The 17,540-nt window shown below is 34.1% G+C and overlaps 1 protein-coding gene across 2 annotated transcripts; it reads right to left on the reverse strand.

Moving 5' to 3' along the window:
• Positions 1–421: 421 nt before the first annotated feature.
• LOC106113475 (nose resistant to fluoxetine protein 6) lies at positions 422–16,099 on the reverse strand. 2 transcript variants are annotated; one of them, XM_013306270.1, is made up of 12 exons: positions 14,510–16,099; positions 13,813–14,051; positions 13,506–13,729; positions 13,231–13,379; positions 11,123–11,307; positions 8,417–8,565; positions 6,804–6,972; positions 5,423–5,616; positions 3,547–3,667; positions 2,494–2,683; positions 1,351–1,493; positions 422–1,007 (listed from the first exon to the last, which is right to left on the reverse strand). In XM_013306270.1, exons 1-12 carry the CDS (start codon positions 15,873–15,875, stop codon positions 453–455), a joined length of 3,684 nt encoding a protein of 1,227 aa, XP_013161724.1. In that variant the 5' UTR covers positions 15,876–16,099; the 3' UTR covers positions 422–452. The 2 variants fall into 2 exon arrangements, with proteins under 2 accessions (XP_013161724.1, XP_013161725.1); XM_013306271.1 differs by lacking the exon at positions 1,351–1,493 and having other exon boundaries at positions 919–1,007.
• Between the last annotated feature and the right edge of the window lie 1,441 nt (positions 16,100–17,540).

Consider the following 17,540-nt stretch of genomic DNA (forward strand, 5'->3'; position numbering starts at 1 on the left):
TTTCACGTCATAATTTTAATACATTATTTTTGATACGAATATGCTAGAATATTTCTAGATTACGCAGAATTATTTTATAGATTTTTTTATTAATCACGTTTTACTATAAATTACATCGTGATTCACGTTTAACTATTAATATTGTAATTACACATACGATACGGATAGAGTACGTTGCTAAATTGTTTTCAACTATCGTAACTTAAACTATGGTTTATGCAATAACCTACTCATTATTCATATTATATAAGCATCTCGACAAGTTATCGAAGACTTGACAAGACTCCATTCCATTGACGGTATTTAAAAAAATCTACCTTAGCAACTAAATAGGAATACCAAAAAACTGCAGAGATTGACACCGCTCACCTATACTATCCTTTCAATTATGTGAATAAGGTATAAATAAAATAAATTTAAAATTCGCATAAAATTTAATTACACAATAATCGTTATCTCGAGTATCGATAATGTTGAGCTCCACTATGTCCATTGCCATTGCCTGTCACTTCCCAGTCATCAAGATCATCGCTATTTCTAGAAAATGATCTCCTTTGATTGCCCTCATCTCTATTTGTCCAGAAATCCTCATCTTCACCTTGTTCTTCTTCTATTACTTCTAGTTCTTCTTCATTTATACGTTCATTTTCCTCATCCATACCTTCCTCATTTTCTTCCTCTTCTAGAATTTCTTCTAAACTATCATTCGTTCTCTGATGTTCATGTTCCATTTCAACTTCTGGGATTTCTTCTAACACTTCTCGGTGAGCAATAAGCGTTTGTCTATTTCTAATCAAAGGCATTTCTATCACCTTTTCATTCTTTCTTTGGCTTCCTGTTTCTGATTGACACTTTTCTGACTCAGCGGAAACTAACTTTTCCTTTTTACTGTCGCTTGTTTTCGACACTAAGAAAAGAATCTTTGGTAACGATTGCATTGGAATTACAAATGTTAACGTCAACAAAATTGATGATAAAAATATTAAAGATATTTCTTGGACATCAATCTGAAAAAAAGGATTTTCCATTATTCTTATATTCCTTGTAGTACACGAAACAGGGGGTTTAAACAAAGTGCATTTGCTACGTAGCGATTCCATAACGAACTTCAAAAATGTATATCACTGACAATAACTTTCGATCACGTCGCGTCACGTGATTGTCGCGCGTCAATTACATACATTTTTGAAGTTCGCTATGGAATCGCTTCGAAGCGAATGCTTTTTGTCTAACCCCTAAGTACTGTCTTAAGCTCATTAAAGAAGGGTTAGTGATATTATCTTAAATATTTGTGTGGAAATAGCAATGTAGACGAAATAAATTGCAAGACATTATTTAGCTCACACTCACCAGAGACATTAAGGTAAATTCGGTAGCGGTCCTCACTGTAGCTGCATTAGTCAGAAACACAACAAACTGACAGAGATAGAGGGCGTACGAAAGACGACTGATAAGGGTTAATGGACGACTGCAGAGTAAGTTGTGCAGGATATCTGTAAATAAGCAAATACAATCGTAATTTTATAATTTCTAGGAATATTACAAGTAAATAATATTTCGTGTCTTTATATTATTTCTTTTTCTTAAAGAATCTTTCTTCCAAGTAACAAATCCAAAAAAACAAAGAATTTACCAACCAATTATTGACCTTGGATTTTCACAATCAGAGTGTGATGAAATAAAAAAATAAAAACAAAAGCTTTAGCGTAGTGTTTGAAATTTCTGAGCCAAATTCGATAGGTTATTACTTATATTAATTTATTTGTTAGATTTACGATTGAATAGACTTGTTTTCAAAAGCCATGTCTGTGATTTCGGCTTTCATTACTATTTATATATACAGGGTGTCCCAAAAGGTTACGTACATAGGAACGAGGATGATAGGGGTGGTCACAAGGGTCACCAGAAAAATAAAATAAAAATTCCCCTCTGGGTATAAAAAAATGGCATTTTTAAAAAACTTAAAAATTTTACACCTTCTGGAGCAATTTTCATTTTCTTTAAAATCTTTGTTAGTTGTATTGTTTTTTTTTTATTTCATATTGATAAAAGGTTATTGACGATAACATAATAGCTTTTTTTTAATGTAGCAATATTTGTAGGTCATTGGTTACAAAATTGCCCCAGAAGGTGTAAAATTTTTAAGTTTTAAAAAAATGCCCTTTATTTTTTTAATACCCAGAGGGAAAATTTTATTTCATTTTTCTGGTGACCCTCGTGACCACCCCTATCATCCCCCTTCCTATGTACGTAACCTTTTGGAACACCCTGTATTTCAATAATGCTGAATTTCCCTAAGTTGAAATCTTAATGAGATAAATATGGATCAAATATCACCAACAAAACTCCAATTTATTTTCAAACAGGCTCATGCCAAGTAATTAAATTAGCGAAACGTTGGGAACAATTTAATGGAAACCGATGTTTATTTTAGTTGCAAATGGTTTCCGCGTTTCCTAACCAGATTTAGTTTCGTTCTGTTGTAACACTGACCACAATGACCGCCGTGGACTGCGTATATGAGCCAGGCGATTGCCAAAGCGGAGGCGATGGGTGCCAACGCGGCGTACTGTGCAGCGAATGTTGAGCTGTATCGGTACTGAGTTGATCCAGAATCGAAGCCCGCCCACCATACAGAGCACCATAGCGCACCGCTGATTAACCATCCAAATGCTAGTAATATCTGAAAAAAAAAACGTTACACAGTTTTATAAAATAAAACAGAAGTGGAATTTTAGATTTATTTCCATTTTAAATCTTGACCTCAAATGTGTTAAATCGGTTGTCGTGTTCGTGTCTATAAGATGAAGTAGTTATTGTGTCCTTTTTCCTAAATAATAGAAAATCTATCGATATCCGCAAAATTATTCATCATATTACACCTCTTGAAAAGGAACACCCATTGTTATAATGTTTCTCATTGACGTGTCTGGCATAATCTTTCTTCACACTTTATACTTAGTATGATGATGGATCAAAATCAAATAAAACCATATTCAAATACAACGCATGGCTTCTGCAATCTCTCAAGCGAGCCGCCCCCTGAGCCGGTATCGCGACAATATTTCACCGCTGGCGGCTTGCCTACAATCTCGGAGCTTGCGGTTTTAGGAGAAATACATTAGTGCATACGTCATTTAACTCAACACATAAGAGATTAAGATACTAAAGCCGCAAGCCGCCTAATGTATGTCTCTAACGACCGACAGCTTAGTGGTCAGTGATATCCAGTTATGTCAGAAATTATATTTGTTTTATACTTCCAGCGTTCATTAGTAAACTCAAAAGCATCTCCAGTTTACAGATTGAAATCTCTTATGACTGAATATACTATTACATTTGGTTTAAAGTAAAGTCATATTTAACTGTAGAATATTGGAACTACAAGCGCGGAGTAAAGAAACTTAATAAAGTTATAAAGTAATAATTTCGTTATAAATATAACAAAACGTTCAAAGAAACTATCGAGGTTCATCGAAGTGTTTGTTTAGCGAACTGTAAATATCGTTGATTCTATAATAGTTCGAGTGAAGCTGAACTACGTACTTTGCTATGACGTGTATTGTTCTTGAGAGCGAGCCCGAGGCTTAGCCCGAGCAAGTAGGGAGAGGCGCGGTGGATCACAGAAGTGTAACTCAGCCGTGCCGTCCGGTACAGTTGGCTTACGCTGAAAACGAAAAGAAAAATAATAAAGCTATTGTATTGTATTTCAAATGGTATTTCAAGCGGAAATTATTTCCAACGATACAACAAAAGAATTTCATACGTATTAGTTCTTACATGTGCAAAGATTTAGTTCATATTTCATTAGCCTCGCAACATCATTTTATTGCTCAATATTCTTTTTAAATATATGGAAACCGCATTCAATTTAAACAACTGTTACGTAAAACAGTATTAACATTTATATTGATTTTTATCGTTTTAAATTTTTTATGAGTCTGACATTAGCCGCAAAGCCGTAATGGTGGTCTTAAGTTTTATCATGGTTTAATGTTTCACTAATACTTGATGACCTCGACCGATCTGAAAAGACTGCAACAGCGAAGAAGAAGACGAATATTTTCAAGATTACATATTTACTTCCAAGGGCCTCTTTCCCTTTTTTATAGGAGAAGTTTTTTTTATAGGAAATTGTTTGATCCGACGCCCATGGACATCCGCAACGCCAGAGGGACCGCAGATGCGTTGCTGGCCTTTAAGGAAGGCGTGTCCTTGCATCTCCTAGAGCAGCTTATGCTCTTAATTCCGCATCATATAACCCAGATATTGCTGTTCCTTTATACTTCTTAATATTATTATTTTTCCATATGTATTTTTTTCAAAGGGGTAATACGTATATTCGTGATATGACTAAGACTCTCTTGGTGATATCGTGTCGTCGCTCGCCGCAGCTTCCGGTAGCCGGCGGCAAGGCTCGCTCGTCGTACACTTTGAATATAAATCAATTCATAACATTCGCTTTGATCAAACTTATACATTTGTTTTACCGTGTACAAAAAAAAACATACAGACGAATTGAGAACCACCAATTTTTTGAAGTCGGTTAAATATATACTCAAAATAAAAGACATGACAATGTCTAAATAACTGCCTGACAAATAATTTAACTCTACTAATGTCGAACAAGGTTCGTTCAAGGAAATATAAAATAAATAATAGTAGACTCAGATGAAGATGTCATGGACAGAGCGAAGTGGAAGAGACAGATTGGGAAAGCTGAACCCACCACTTTTTGGGATTCAAGCTAGGCAGAGAGAGAGAGAGAGACTATTGCCGTCAATAATAAGTGATTAGCTTATTAAATACTACTAGCTTATTAAGTTTACAATAAAGAAGCTTAGATCGGTAGGATTTAAAGATAAGATAAAACAAAGGATAAAAGATGCCGAGTACGTTCTCTAAAATTTTTAAACAGGTTAAACAAAGTAATTTCCTACCTACATTGTGTATCGCAGTTGTAACATCGAATCTAAGATCTTCAGTTTTAAATCAAATAACCTTATTCACTACATATTTGATTTTTATAAGTATTAGATATTACGTAATAATATGTTAAGAAAGAAATGCGTATTTTCATTTGAAGTCAAGAGGTTTTTTTCTTAAATCTGTCACAGACTTTTTTTTATTAGTATTTTTAGATGTTGCAAATCATTTATCCTTTAGATGTATCTATTATATTAACCGTATAATAACAGCGACCAAAGTGGTTGAAATGGGACGTGACGTATATTTTCCACATTATGTGGTACTCCAGTATAGTTCAGAGAAATACGAAATGGATTGCGCAGATGTAGACGGTTAATGGATCAAATTAATAAGTAACATTTATTTATTTAAAGGTCGACCTTTTACTAGGAACAACTCAAAGAGGTGTAGGTTAATAAGCAGACAAAATATCTTATTATAATAGTCAAATTACCTAACTCCGTGATAAGCCAGTAGCGTGAGGCGATGTTCCTTCGTTGTCCGGTATCTGGAGAAAGCAGTCCATACGTGAAGCGTGGGTAGCAGTGCGCGTAGCATAGGCAGCTCCGATTGCATCGCCCACACCACCACACCGCCCAGGACCGACAGCTGCATGTCTAGTGCCAGCTGGTGGGTTTGTGGGGCGCACTGGAACAACAGTACTAAAGGTTATCGTGCACTTATGTGACTTAGAAAAGCAGCAAACTATTTAAGCGGGTACACATAATCTTAGTAGAACGGTAATTTAAAGATAAATTCTTACATTTTGATGACCGTTGTTGGTCATACAGGAATTGAGTTTGTCTTAATTAATCTTAATTAAAGTTAAATGTGGTCCCTTTCTTTCCAAGTTCTTTTGTCTTTTGATGGTTTTACCGATTTACTGAATATTGATAAATAGTAATTTTGTATTTAAAAATAGATTTTATATTTAAAAGCTTCGATATCACATTCACGCTCATTATTTAGAAAGGTTGGAAAAAACTAGCGATTTCCGGTTTTTACTTTACTGACACATTCATACATCAACGCCTACATGTTCGGCAGTTGGACATTTCCTAATGAATAGCCGATCGTTTCGTGATCACTTATCTTATTGAAAGGTCAAGACTATTTTATTAAAACGTAAAAGTAATTAGTTTTAAATAAATCTTAAGAGTAAAGCAAGAAATGTCTGAAACGGCTGGTTCGATTTTAATGGAACTTACTGTGGGTTTCTGAGATCAAAATCCCAGTTTAAAACGTAATGTTATCTCTGATAAACATGACGACATGTTTTACACAGATATTTTGGTCTCCGAACTAACGGTTAGTGGTAAACGTAGCTAATGCACGCGGTTATAATGTAAGCTACTTTTTTTTTTAATTCAGCGTTGACGAAGTTGGGGGCGACTGCCAGTGATATGAAGGTGCTTGATGTTTTTTTTTTTCGTAAATCTTAGCTTACTATCATTATGTTGAGTAATTCTTTCTTTATTCTGAGAGCGTCATCGGAATAATCGGTACAACTAGCTTGCGCCAGTTCTGTAGAGATCATTACGAGAATGCAAACGGCTTCATTACACAAGACGTAGCTTATACACAATTTTTTTGGAGTAGTTTATTTAGGAAATTGCGTAATGTATTCCAACAGCACACAATGCATGACTAGCAACTACCAATAAAAACAACATAAAAATAAAATAAATCAGATTAAAATTCTTACCGCGAGTTGAAAATAAAATATTAAATAAAAGGACTTTTCATGGAGAAAAACTCCATGCTTTAATATTATTTCAGAATAATTAAAGAGATTAATTTAAGCTTATTAAGAATAAAAATTGAATTACACTGACCATATCCTCGAACCCGAAGTAATTCTGCAGATAGAAGACGTTCCACCACCAGCCTTGTTGACAGACTTCCGCGTTCTTAGTGACGAGTGAGCCCCACATGGGACCTACGGAGATGTTATCCCAAATATACGCGTAGAATAATATCACAGCTAACAAAGCAGGAGTCAGTCTGAAACAAAGGAATATTCAAAAACCTGTAATTTAACCTTCCAAAATGTTATTAACTGACCTTGAAGAGTAGTCTGTAGAAATAAAAAAAAAGTAAAATCGAAATGACTTTTTAAAATATTTAACTTAATGTCTACGTTTTTCCACGCATATATTGATTTCTAAGAACTTGTTTTATTACCCTTACCGTAGAATTCCACTAGTCTTTTCTTTTCTTTAAAAAAATACTACAATATATATTATTACAAATGTCACAGCAGTGTAACTCTACGGTTACATTATCAAATATTTAGTACCTAAATACACTTTAAATATAACCCTTTAGACTTAATCGATTAGTTATTTTATATTTTGTCAGTTCCTTAAAATTAAGTGCTGAAATGTCAAACATTAACACACAAATCATTTATTATCATCGATTACTAAAAAAGTATTGAACAAAGCAAAAGATAAGATTCTTTTATTATTTTTTATGAACAATACCTTAACTTTACATTAGCCCTAATGTACGACATGTTACAACTCAGAGTGTTATTCCTCGTCAACTCATGTGTTTTATTTATTGACTTACGGTTGTTCGCGACTTATCGGCATAGAATTGAAAAAAAAACAAGTAACCTATAAAATGCCCGTGTGCATAAGCTACCTTCCCGCCAAAGTCCCGTTAAAATCGGTCTTGTCGTTCTGGAGATAAACATGAAATGAAATATCAATATTCATCGTGGATTTCCATAGACGAACCATTCATAGGAATGCATATTTTTACCTTACTTCTTTCAAAGAATATGAGGGGGATAACAACATGTTTTCGTAAAAGTTTACTAACAGTGACAACCCACGCTTTTGACAAATCTTTGAATTAAATAAATAAAACATCTAGCGGTTCAGGAAAAAACTCAAATGCGTTATGTAGGAACTAATTTAAGGTACCTTGTATGCGTAACATAATTTTTAAAAGTTTATATTTGCTTAGAAATATTTTAAATAAAATAAGGTCGAGTGTCGATTTTAATTTTTTAATCGAAGTTAGATTAAAGTCAATCAAATTATATCAAGTTGGTAGTTATTTTATAATTTTGAAACTGAAATTATTCATAATATTTCTTGAATCGTATCAGAACTCACTATACTACATCAGAATCTTCTGTCGCATCCAGAACAGCAATTTATCGTACGCTGTTAACGTCATCTGCGACCAACCAGTAATTACCGACTTCATAATCGATCATGACAACTTATCAATTTTAATTAGTTATGTGAATAAGAAAATGTAGCAGCGCGTTAATTTTAAGCGCCTGAAAGAAATTAATGGCAAGCTGTTTCAATGTAAAATTTGCCTCAGTGGTGAAACAGGTAATAGAATAATAAAATATGATTGTATTTATTAGGAATCGCATCAGTGGCGTATATAATATTATCTCCAACAGAAATTACTCATATATTACCTTAAATATCTGAACAAAATTCTCTTAAATGCTCCAGATTCGTTGTCATTTGCTATACGATGCGCTGTGAGCGTCCCGCTCAACAACAAGAAGCAATCAGTGTACATCCAACCAGCACGGCACCACGACCACAGGGGAGAGCTTACCACCTGGACGTAAAGAACCAGGTAAAATAACACATAAGGGTAAAAAATAATTTTATATGGTTAAAGCTGATATAGTGCACTTTACAAAGAAGAAAAATAATGAACAATTACTATTGAATAATATGATACGTTACTACTAAGTGTTAAGTATTTGTAAGGATGAAGTTGTAGATATATTTTCGGGTTTATTGGAGGTAACACGTAGGAACTGATGACAAGGACGGTGTAACACTTATAAGGTGTCTTCAAGTTATTGGACGTAAGTATAAACAGTAAAAATAAATTAAAATTGAACTTAGCATAGGGACAAATTATGACTATATCATAAAAGTCGTTTAAATCTGTTATTATATTTGTATAAACTGATATATAAACACGGCTAAACACTCACGTATATAGGTCCGGTGGCGGCACCGACTAGTTTCGAGCCCATCGGGGGCCCTTCATCAGGATGAGTGGCACTGGTATTATTTCGCGGACGCGGCCCGTCGCTCACTACTAGAAAATAGTCGGTGCCGCCACCGGACGTATATACGTGAGTGTTTAGTCGTGTTTATATATCAGTTTAGTATGTCTCACGAAAGTTTGAATAATTTAATATATTTGTGTAAAATTTAATTTTAATTTTATCACTGTATTTTATGGTAAAAATTATAACATATCGTGTTTCAGTATATTTGCAGACGCTAATTCAACCGCTACCGTTGAATAAGAAAGTTATTACAAGGCATGCAATTACCAACCATATTCGCATCGGAATTACAGGCCATTAAGTTAATAAAATTACTCCGTAAACCGAGTTAGTAGTTTTGATTATGGAACAAAACTATCATAAGTAGTCAACCTTACTGGGTTTTGAATATGATTATGTTGTATTTAGTTATTTTTAACGTGAAGTTTGTGCGTATCACTCAAAGGGTGTATCAACACAAGCTTTGTAAGTTTACAAATATCATACTTATATATGAAACCTAATTATTAGTCAAAATAATCAGGTCTAATTAAAATATTTTAATGTACTCAAACCCTAGACATCTATTCCCGTCCACACTCCTTAACTTTGTTTATGCATTTACTTTTATTTCATTTATCTTACTAATATTATAAATGCTAATGTTAAGATGAGTGGATGGATATTTGTTTGAAGGTATCTTCACACCTGCAGAACGGATCTCGATTAAATTTGTCATACGTATAGAACATAGTGTGGAAGAACACATAGGCGACTAAATATGTTTTTTTTTAAATTCCGCGTGGATAGAGTCTCAGGCGACCGATAGTTTACCTTATGTATTCATAAACTACGGCGATTATTATTTTTCCTTTGAGTCAAATTATTTCTGCAAAGCTTATTATAAAATAAATAATATGATAAGGGAATGAATCAAGGTAAAGATCTAAAGTCGTATAAATGCCAATAAAGAGTTTACTGTCTGTTGTCTAAGTCCAGATTAAGTATAAATGTTTTATCTGTATCGAGCAATGATCGCCGGGCTTCATTGTTACGACAGGCTTTGATGGCAGACGACTAGGATCCCTCGACGTATTTTACGATACTTACAGATGTCAGATTAAAGAGTAGAATCAAAACTTTTTCGCTTTCGCCCGTTCAGTTTAACATAAACAAAAAACTAGAAGTTTCGCAGATAAACAAAGTTTTCGCATTGCCAAACACAATTTTGTTGCACGGGCCAGATACGGCAAATAACAATCTGGCGACGATCCAACGTTTCAGAGCATAAGCGCGATGTCTTTCGTTATAATCCAACGTTTTAGTCTTATTTATGAGGCATTGGTTTCTTGATTTATTTTGAGTTATGTTTTGTTGTTCGCTGACCACAAGGATGATTGCTATAGATCCAGGATTTGTGGCATAGTATGAGATAATAGAAATCGATTACTTTATATCAGAAACTTACAAATAACACCTTAAAATTGTAAGGCTATCTACAGTTCTTTAATTGGTTTATACACCTTACATTTTTAAAAACAAACGAACTTCCAAATTTATACTTCAAAGAGAGAATTTTCTTGGGAAATATAACAAAATGCGTTATTAACATAAATAACCTGCCTTATTTGTGCGGTGAATTTGAACAAAACGATGATTCATTTATGAATTCAGGTGCACATTTATGAATTGAGCTGTACATTTATTCTAAAACGAATTCAAATTTAAGCGGACCAGCAATTAGTCAATTTAGTATGAGAGGCACGTATACACGTGTACCAGGACCTCTAAAACTCACCGAAACAATTACAAACTAGTTTCGTTCAAATCCCGGGACGGATGTAATTTAATGAGCAAAAAATAAAAACTAAAAATATAAATATTCAGCCCCTGTCAAAGTTAAATATCAAATTACCGTTTAACAATATTTGCTTTTTTCACTGTTGCGTATTTTAATAACATGTCTCTACATTTCAAAATTATAATGAATGAATGAATTGATGACAAATTACTACTTCAAAATGACATTTACGAAAAATAGATTAATTATCGAGGAGTTTTTAGCAGATTATTATCAAGTAGTAACACACTGGTTTCCATTTTACAAACCTCAGTTATCATAAGCCTGTTGGTGTAAGGCGTAGAAGCAACAGGTAGAAACTTATGAGCGATGAGGAGAGCGACGGTGGCGATGGCTCGCACTCCATGGATGCAGGAGATCTCATCTGTCGTCGCCGGTGCCATCAGCTTGCGAACAGTGCGGTACAATGAAAACACGCTTATTGCGTTCTCGCCTGAAACGAATGAAATGATTATTTACTTTCGAACTTCATAAAAAACAATTGAACATTTGACATAACAAAATTAGCGAGTGTTTTGTTTTTAATCCTCAGTGAGTTTAAGATATTATTTTGTAGTTAATTTTGTTAGAAATTGAAAAGCATTATGGTAAGTTCTGAAATAAATTTAACCATTTAAATTTGGTCAATTATTCTGAATACCAACAAAGAATAACGAACGACGAATTAAAAGGCGGATGAACCACATCAACATAATGGTTGAATTTAAATATTTATCTTTTTCTTTAGGCACACTGCGCACAGAATCGGCCCTTGTTATTCCATTATATAGAATTCGAAAGAACTCAATTCAAAAGCTCCGGATGAAAAAAAGCTCATAAATAAACAAGAATAAATCAAGAAATAAGTCATGCTTAAATTTGACGTGAGGCAGAAGTGTCGACGAAGGCAATTTGCATAACAAATTACGTCGCTCGTTGATTTAGAAAAGAAATCGACTTCGAAACTTAGTCGTTTTCTAACGACCAAATTTGTTTATGAAAACAAACTTCGTAACACAAACACAAGTGTGAAATGAATTATATTTTTGTTTTTATTTGTCATTCAAAGTTTGAAAGGCGGGAACGTAATTAGGCGGATCATTTTATAAATACTTTATAGGCTTCTACAAAATTATTACAGATGTATTCATTAGTAAAAAATATGCATTTATTCATGTGAAATTAAAAAAAAAATAGGGCATAGGTATTATTTATATTTAACTTTCAACTTGACCTAAAAGTATAATTTCGATTTTGATACCTAGATCATTAGTAAAGGTGTTAATTTAAATTAGACTCTTAATGGGCGAGATATTTGATGCATTGCCTCGTTAATTAATATATGTATTTGTCGTATCCATCAGTTTGATTGCATTTAATATCAATTTAATTTCGATTTGTATATTGTTTACTCAGAGTGATTTTTATTAACGAAACGAGGCATTTTCATAAATTATCGCTGAACCCCAAGCATCCGTTCGACCTTAACCCACTTTGTTTCGACAACGAGTCGCGGTTCTCCGGCCCGTTTGCGATTCAAATCGACTCCGAATACCGATGACACGTTAATTAACATATATTACGTATACAAGTCTGGTCCAGGCAATATTGCACCGGGCTCGGTCACGTACACTAATCGTTCGAAATCAATGGACATGCGACATAATTTTCGATACGGCGTTCGTGACCCCTGATCATTTGATTTACTGGCCGAAGCCGAACGGATTGATGTAATTAAGAAACAATAAACAATGTTGGGTTCATTGAAACGATCACGTTTCACACATTAGTTACTTTTAATGACACATTAGATTCAACTTTGAATAGCAACAATAATCTAACCGTGGGTTACTGGGGCCAAAATCCGCCTTTAAAACATATTGATATCTCTGTTTTCTCATAGATAATAACAGGGATGCCGATATGTTTTCTACACCGATTTTAGCATCGAAAACCTACAGTAAGAGATACATACCAAGATTTATCCAAGAACTTAATATTTTATGAATGCATTGAGTTTTGATGTCTAGACGTGTCAATAAATGAAGTTTACCTAAGCGATTCAATTTTGCGAATAAGTTAAAATCATTAAAACGATTTACACGAGTTTATTTTCGCCATGTGTGAGTTCTATCATTAGCTCAGGATGACTCACAATCCACCTTGAACTGGAACCATAGACTAAATAAAACTAACATAAAACTAAGCATCAGTGGTGCAATTGTTTAATGTCGTCCAATGGAATAGTACCATACGTTTAGTAAACAAGAGTTTAAAAGTGTGTATGGCGAAATCAGCGTAAATTTTAATAAACATACAATATCATCCAGTAGTATAATGTCCACGTGAAATAATTATTTGACAAACACATTCTTACCTTCAGTCTTCTTAACTTGTGTATCTTTCGCCCCTTTTTTGTCGCCTTCATCTTCTGCTTTACCATTGGTTTCCTCATCCTTTCTTCTCGCAGCAAAATCTTGTGCCGTAGCAACTAAAACCAGTAACAAGACCACGCCGTACAAAAACCTGAAAACAGAAAGTTCATTTCATTACTACATATTAATTATTACTTACTCAACGCAGAAAACCCTTCGTTAGGGATGTACATGAGTTCATGACTATTTATTAAATGTTTATTAGGTCATAACTTACAAAGTGACAAGAGTTGGTATCCCAAGCCAGTCTTCCCACCACGCTTGTTTCTTCTGCACGTGACAATCCTGCTCATCGACTCTAACTCTGATAGACACTCCACTAGTATATTGGTAGTGTTTGATCGCATCCCTCACTATATTCTCCACGTCTTCTGGGCTACAGGGCGCGGGAACGCACACGCCCCAACTCAACGTTGAGAAACGCGGTACGAAGTGACCTGGCTGAACGAGTCATTATAAGAATTAAGATTTACTTTTCTATTTTTTTAGGAAGGTTCCGTATCTGGTATAAAAATCATACTCACATCATCAATCCGACTCTTGATCAAGTTTTTAGATTGCGCCAAATGAACTGGAATTTCCATTTCTTGGTGTTCAGATTTCAGATCAACACGAGCCAAACAATACTTTCCATGAACCTTTACTATGCTCCCAGTATCGAGTTGAACCCGTGCACGGCTCCCCAAACACTGGTCGAAGCTACCCAGTTGAATACCATTGCCGTGGAGTATTCCCGAGGGAACCTTTGCAGTTGCGTCAAGCACTGAAAATAAACACCTTTAAATGTACCTAATGGTCCTTCGAGGCTAATTAAGTATTCTCTGATTAATTATTAACCAAGGTAATGTGGTTTTAGAATGCTTCACATGTTTAGCTTATTTACCTTTCTATTACATTTTTTTACATTTATATTTTCAAGAGAAGTGAGAGAGGTGAGTCACGACCGCGGTCCGTGGTTTTTGCCTATCCCTCTGGGTTACCGGTGTGACGTGTGTTGTTGGAATTTTTATGAAAATTAAAAAAAAATGAAGGTACTCATAATAAAGAACTCAATATAGAATAAAAACTTATGAAGTTTACCATTAGGTAAATGTAAAACTTCGATACGATGTAAACTACATTACATGACATACATATGGTTTCTCTTAATTGTCAAAGGAAAATAAATCAGAAAAGTCTTTAATATTTTAAAAACAAAAACTGATAATTTATAATACTTACTGCTCAATGCCCACAACTTTGCTCCACGTAATTGTCTTAGAAGTATTTGTCCATGACGCCTGCACTCAGGATTTTGTACGCGTGTGAAGTTTGGCGCAAAAGTCGGCAAAAAAGCGTAAAAATCTGCAAATTCACTTTTAAGTAAATTTCGTCTGTGCAGAGATTCTGTAATATGCTTTAGTCGGCTATCTTCTTGACTCTCAATTTTGCAATCGTTGAACGGCATCTCTTTTGATACGGCTTCAGGTTTTATTTGATCTTTATTTTTTTTATTTTTGACGTCAATTGTTGGTTTCGTGTCTTTCGTTACTTCTTTAATTACCTTATGTGTCTTGATTTCATCGGTTTGGAAAGGTTCTTGTTTCTGTACTTTACGATCTTCTTCTTTGTCAACCACTTCTTCGGTGCTTGATTTCTTGATTTTAACATCTTTAAGAACCTTTTCTACTACTACAGTTTCTTTATTTTTTTCTTTAAGAACAACTTTTTCCTTTGCTTTCTTTTCAGCAATATTACTGCGGTCTTCTTTTTTAATTTCAGAAGTCAATGAATGTGCAGTCTTTATTTCTTTTGGCAGTGCTTTGTCTTTCACCCCTGACTTGCTTATTTTCACTTGCTTTAAAGGCGTTTCAACTTCTCGAGAGCTTAAACCAACTTTACTAAGTTTATCTTTAAGCTCCACTTTAGTATTGATAAAGCCACTGTCGTTACTATCGTTGTCTTCGTCATCACCATCATCGCCTTCTTCGTCGTCATTAATAAAATCTATTCGGACGCTGGTACTTTTCTTTTTTATTACTCCAGTCGTCTTTTGAATAGAATCGTCATCGTCATCGTCATCGTCGTCATCTTCGTTCTCGCTATCTGTTTTTCTATCTACCTTAATAGTATTTTTAATAAAATTATCTTTAACAGCAGTATCTTTCCTCTTGTTAATTATTTTTGTACTTTCTTTTTCACTTTTTAGGTTGGAAGCTTTCTGTTTCTCTTCCCATTTAGAAGCCAAATTTCGTAGATAAATTAAATTTTCATCGTCTTCATCTTCTTCACTTTCATCCTCTATTTCTTCAAGCACTGGTTTAATTTTATCACTTGTCTTTTCCTCAATATGTTTTTTCTTTCCTTGAATAGGTTTATTAAGATCGTCATTAGGACGTTTCACACTTTCAGCTTTGTAAATATGTAATTTGTGATCAAGGTCAAGTTTATTCACTTCACATTCTTCACATTTTGGTTTCTTTTTGAACTCCGAAACACTTTCATGGGAACTTTTTTGGAGATCACGGATGCGGAATGCGGTTATCACTGTCGCGAACAGTATAACAGGTATTATAATTAGAGTAAACGTCCATCTGAGGCGTACCATGGCCGACGCGAGACGCTCACGGCGCCATCATAGATTCGACTGATACGTTTTTCAGCTTCTCGCTGTGAAATTTATTTGTGTCGCGCGCTCTGAACATATCTCATTCAGATATTTGTACTCCATTGGTTTTGTATTAAAACTAACGTGTTGTTTAATTTTCGCTTTATAAAAGATATTTGGCGGTAAAATAACCGTTTCCCGGCTGAAGTTAATTCTAATGTACGGGCACGAGGGCAAGCTTCGTGGCAGCCGTCCAAGATTAGCGTAAAAATAGTGTAGCCGAGGCGATTGTCCGGAGCACAAGGTGATTTGATGTCGGCTGCTTTGATTGCAGTTTTTGTCTTCGGCTTAATCTTTTTCACAGAGTGAATCGCGCTGTTTTAGGGTCGTCTTATTCTGATCCTAATTTCTTTTTACAGTGATTCCGTCCTCTTCTTCGACCTAAGATTTCTTAAATTCTGATTTGAGACATGCAAGTTTGTTAACGTCCTGTGTCCTTAGAGAAATGTAGTTACTTATTAAATGTAATAACTATTATTAAAATATTTTTAGGTTAATGTTGAATTGTAGTAAACATTACTTTTTATCAACTTTTACTTTTAATTTAACTTTTACTAATGTGAAAAAAACAGTGAAGGTCAACGAGGCGGCGGTTAACCCCTAAAGTTGACATGAATGTCATACAAATCGTTATAATTTGTATTCATTGGATTAATGTTAGCTGCATTATGTAAGATATAATTCACGCATGTTGTACAATGATAATGTCAAACGCTGAATCCAGTCCATCAATCTAGTCCATTGCACTAATTCCGAATTAGTGTCACTTAAATAACGCGATTTGCAACGCGTATGGCGCTATTTATGGGTGACAAAAGTGAAATAATAAACAACATAATTGTGTTTAAAGCTTTATGGTAATTTTGAACTAGAAGTTTAATTTTTTTAAACATTAGTAAAATATTGAAACATAAATTGCTTATCGCCACTTCAAATAAGCTAAAAGATTGCTGTGATATGGTTCGTGACAGTAGGATTCGAATCCATGACCGCTTTTAGTTTTCCGTACCCTTAACCACTAGGCTATTGGTAGTTCAATATATGACACAATAATAATTTGAGAACCATATTACTTCAAACTATTGATGATTACCAATTTGCCATCCAATCAACATTTTTCTATTATTTTCCATATGATTAATATTTTTAGAAATTTTGTAATTTTAAAAGTAATAATTATATTTATTGCTAAATGACACTTGTACATTTTGTTGAATTTAAAATGAGATATTTTTAATTGAATGCCAAACATATTCCTACCATCAGGCCAACAAAGGTGAACAGTCAGAAGTGTTGCGTGCTTGTTTAACGCCCTTGTCCGCTGTCGCAATCTAACTACTGGATGTTAATTAGCTATTTGTACAAAACTACACTACATACTTGACTTCAGGGGTTTAGAGTAAATATCTATCAATTATTGATTATTACCTAATGGATGATGGAACTATTGTAAACAAGAATCCACACTTTAATTACCTCGGCTTTTTCTTTGATTCTTGTTTTAAATAATAGAACTAAAAAGGCATATAAATAAAAAAAATATATATTAATCTGTTATATAAAGCCAAAATAAAGAAAACTAGTATTCATGAGCACATTACCCTA

This window comes from Papilio xuthus, unplaced genomic scaffold, assembly GCF_000836235.2.
Source record: "Papilio xuthus unplaced genomic scaffold, Pxut_1.1 DF828258.1, whole genome shotgun sequence".
Lineage (NCBI taxonomy): Eukaryota > Metazoa > Arthropoda > Insecta > Lepidoptera > Papilionidae > Papilio > Papilio xuthus.

Bases quoted from the DNA above. Each gene is read 5' to 3' on its own strand.
- LOC106113475 (XM_013306270.1), bottom strand. From the start codon at position 15,875: ATGGTACGCCTCAGATGGACGTTTACTCTAATTATAATACCTGTTATA. The intron at 8,566-11,122 runs GTTTGTAAAATG...CTTTACGTCCAG, and splicing joins ACAGGCTTATGATAACTGAG to GTGGTAAGCTCTCCCCTGTG. The intron at 6,973-8,416 runs GTAATATATGAG...CCTTTGTTTCAG, and splicing joins ATTTTGTTCAGATATTTAAG to ACTGACTCCTGCTTTGTTAG.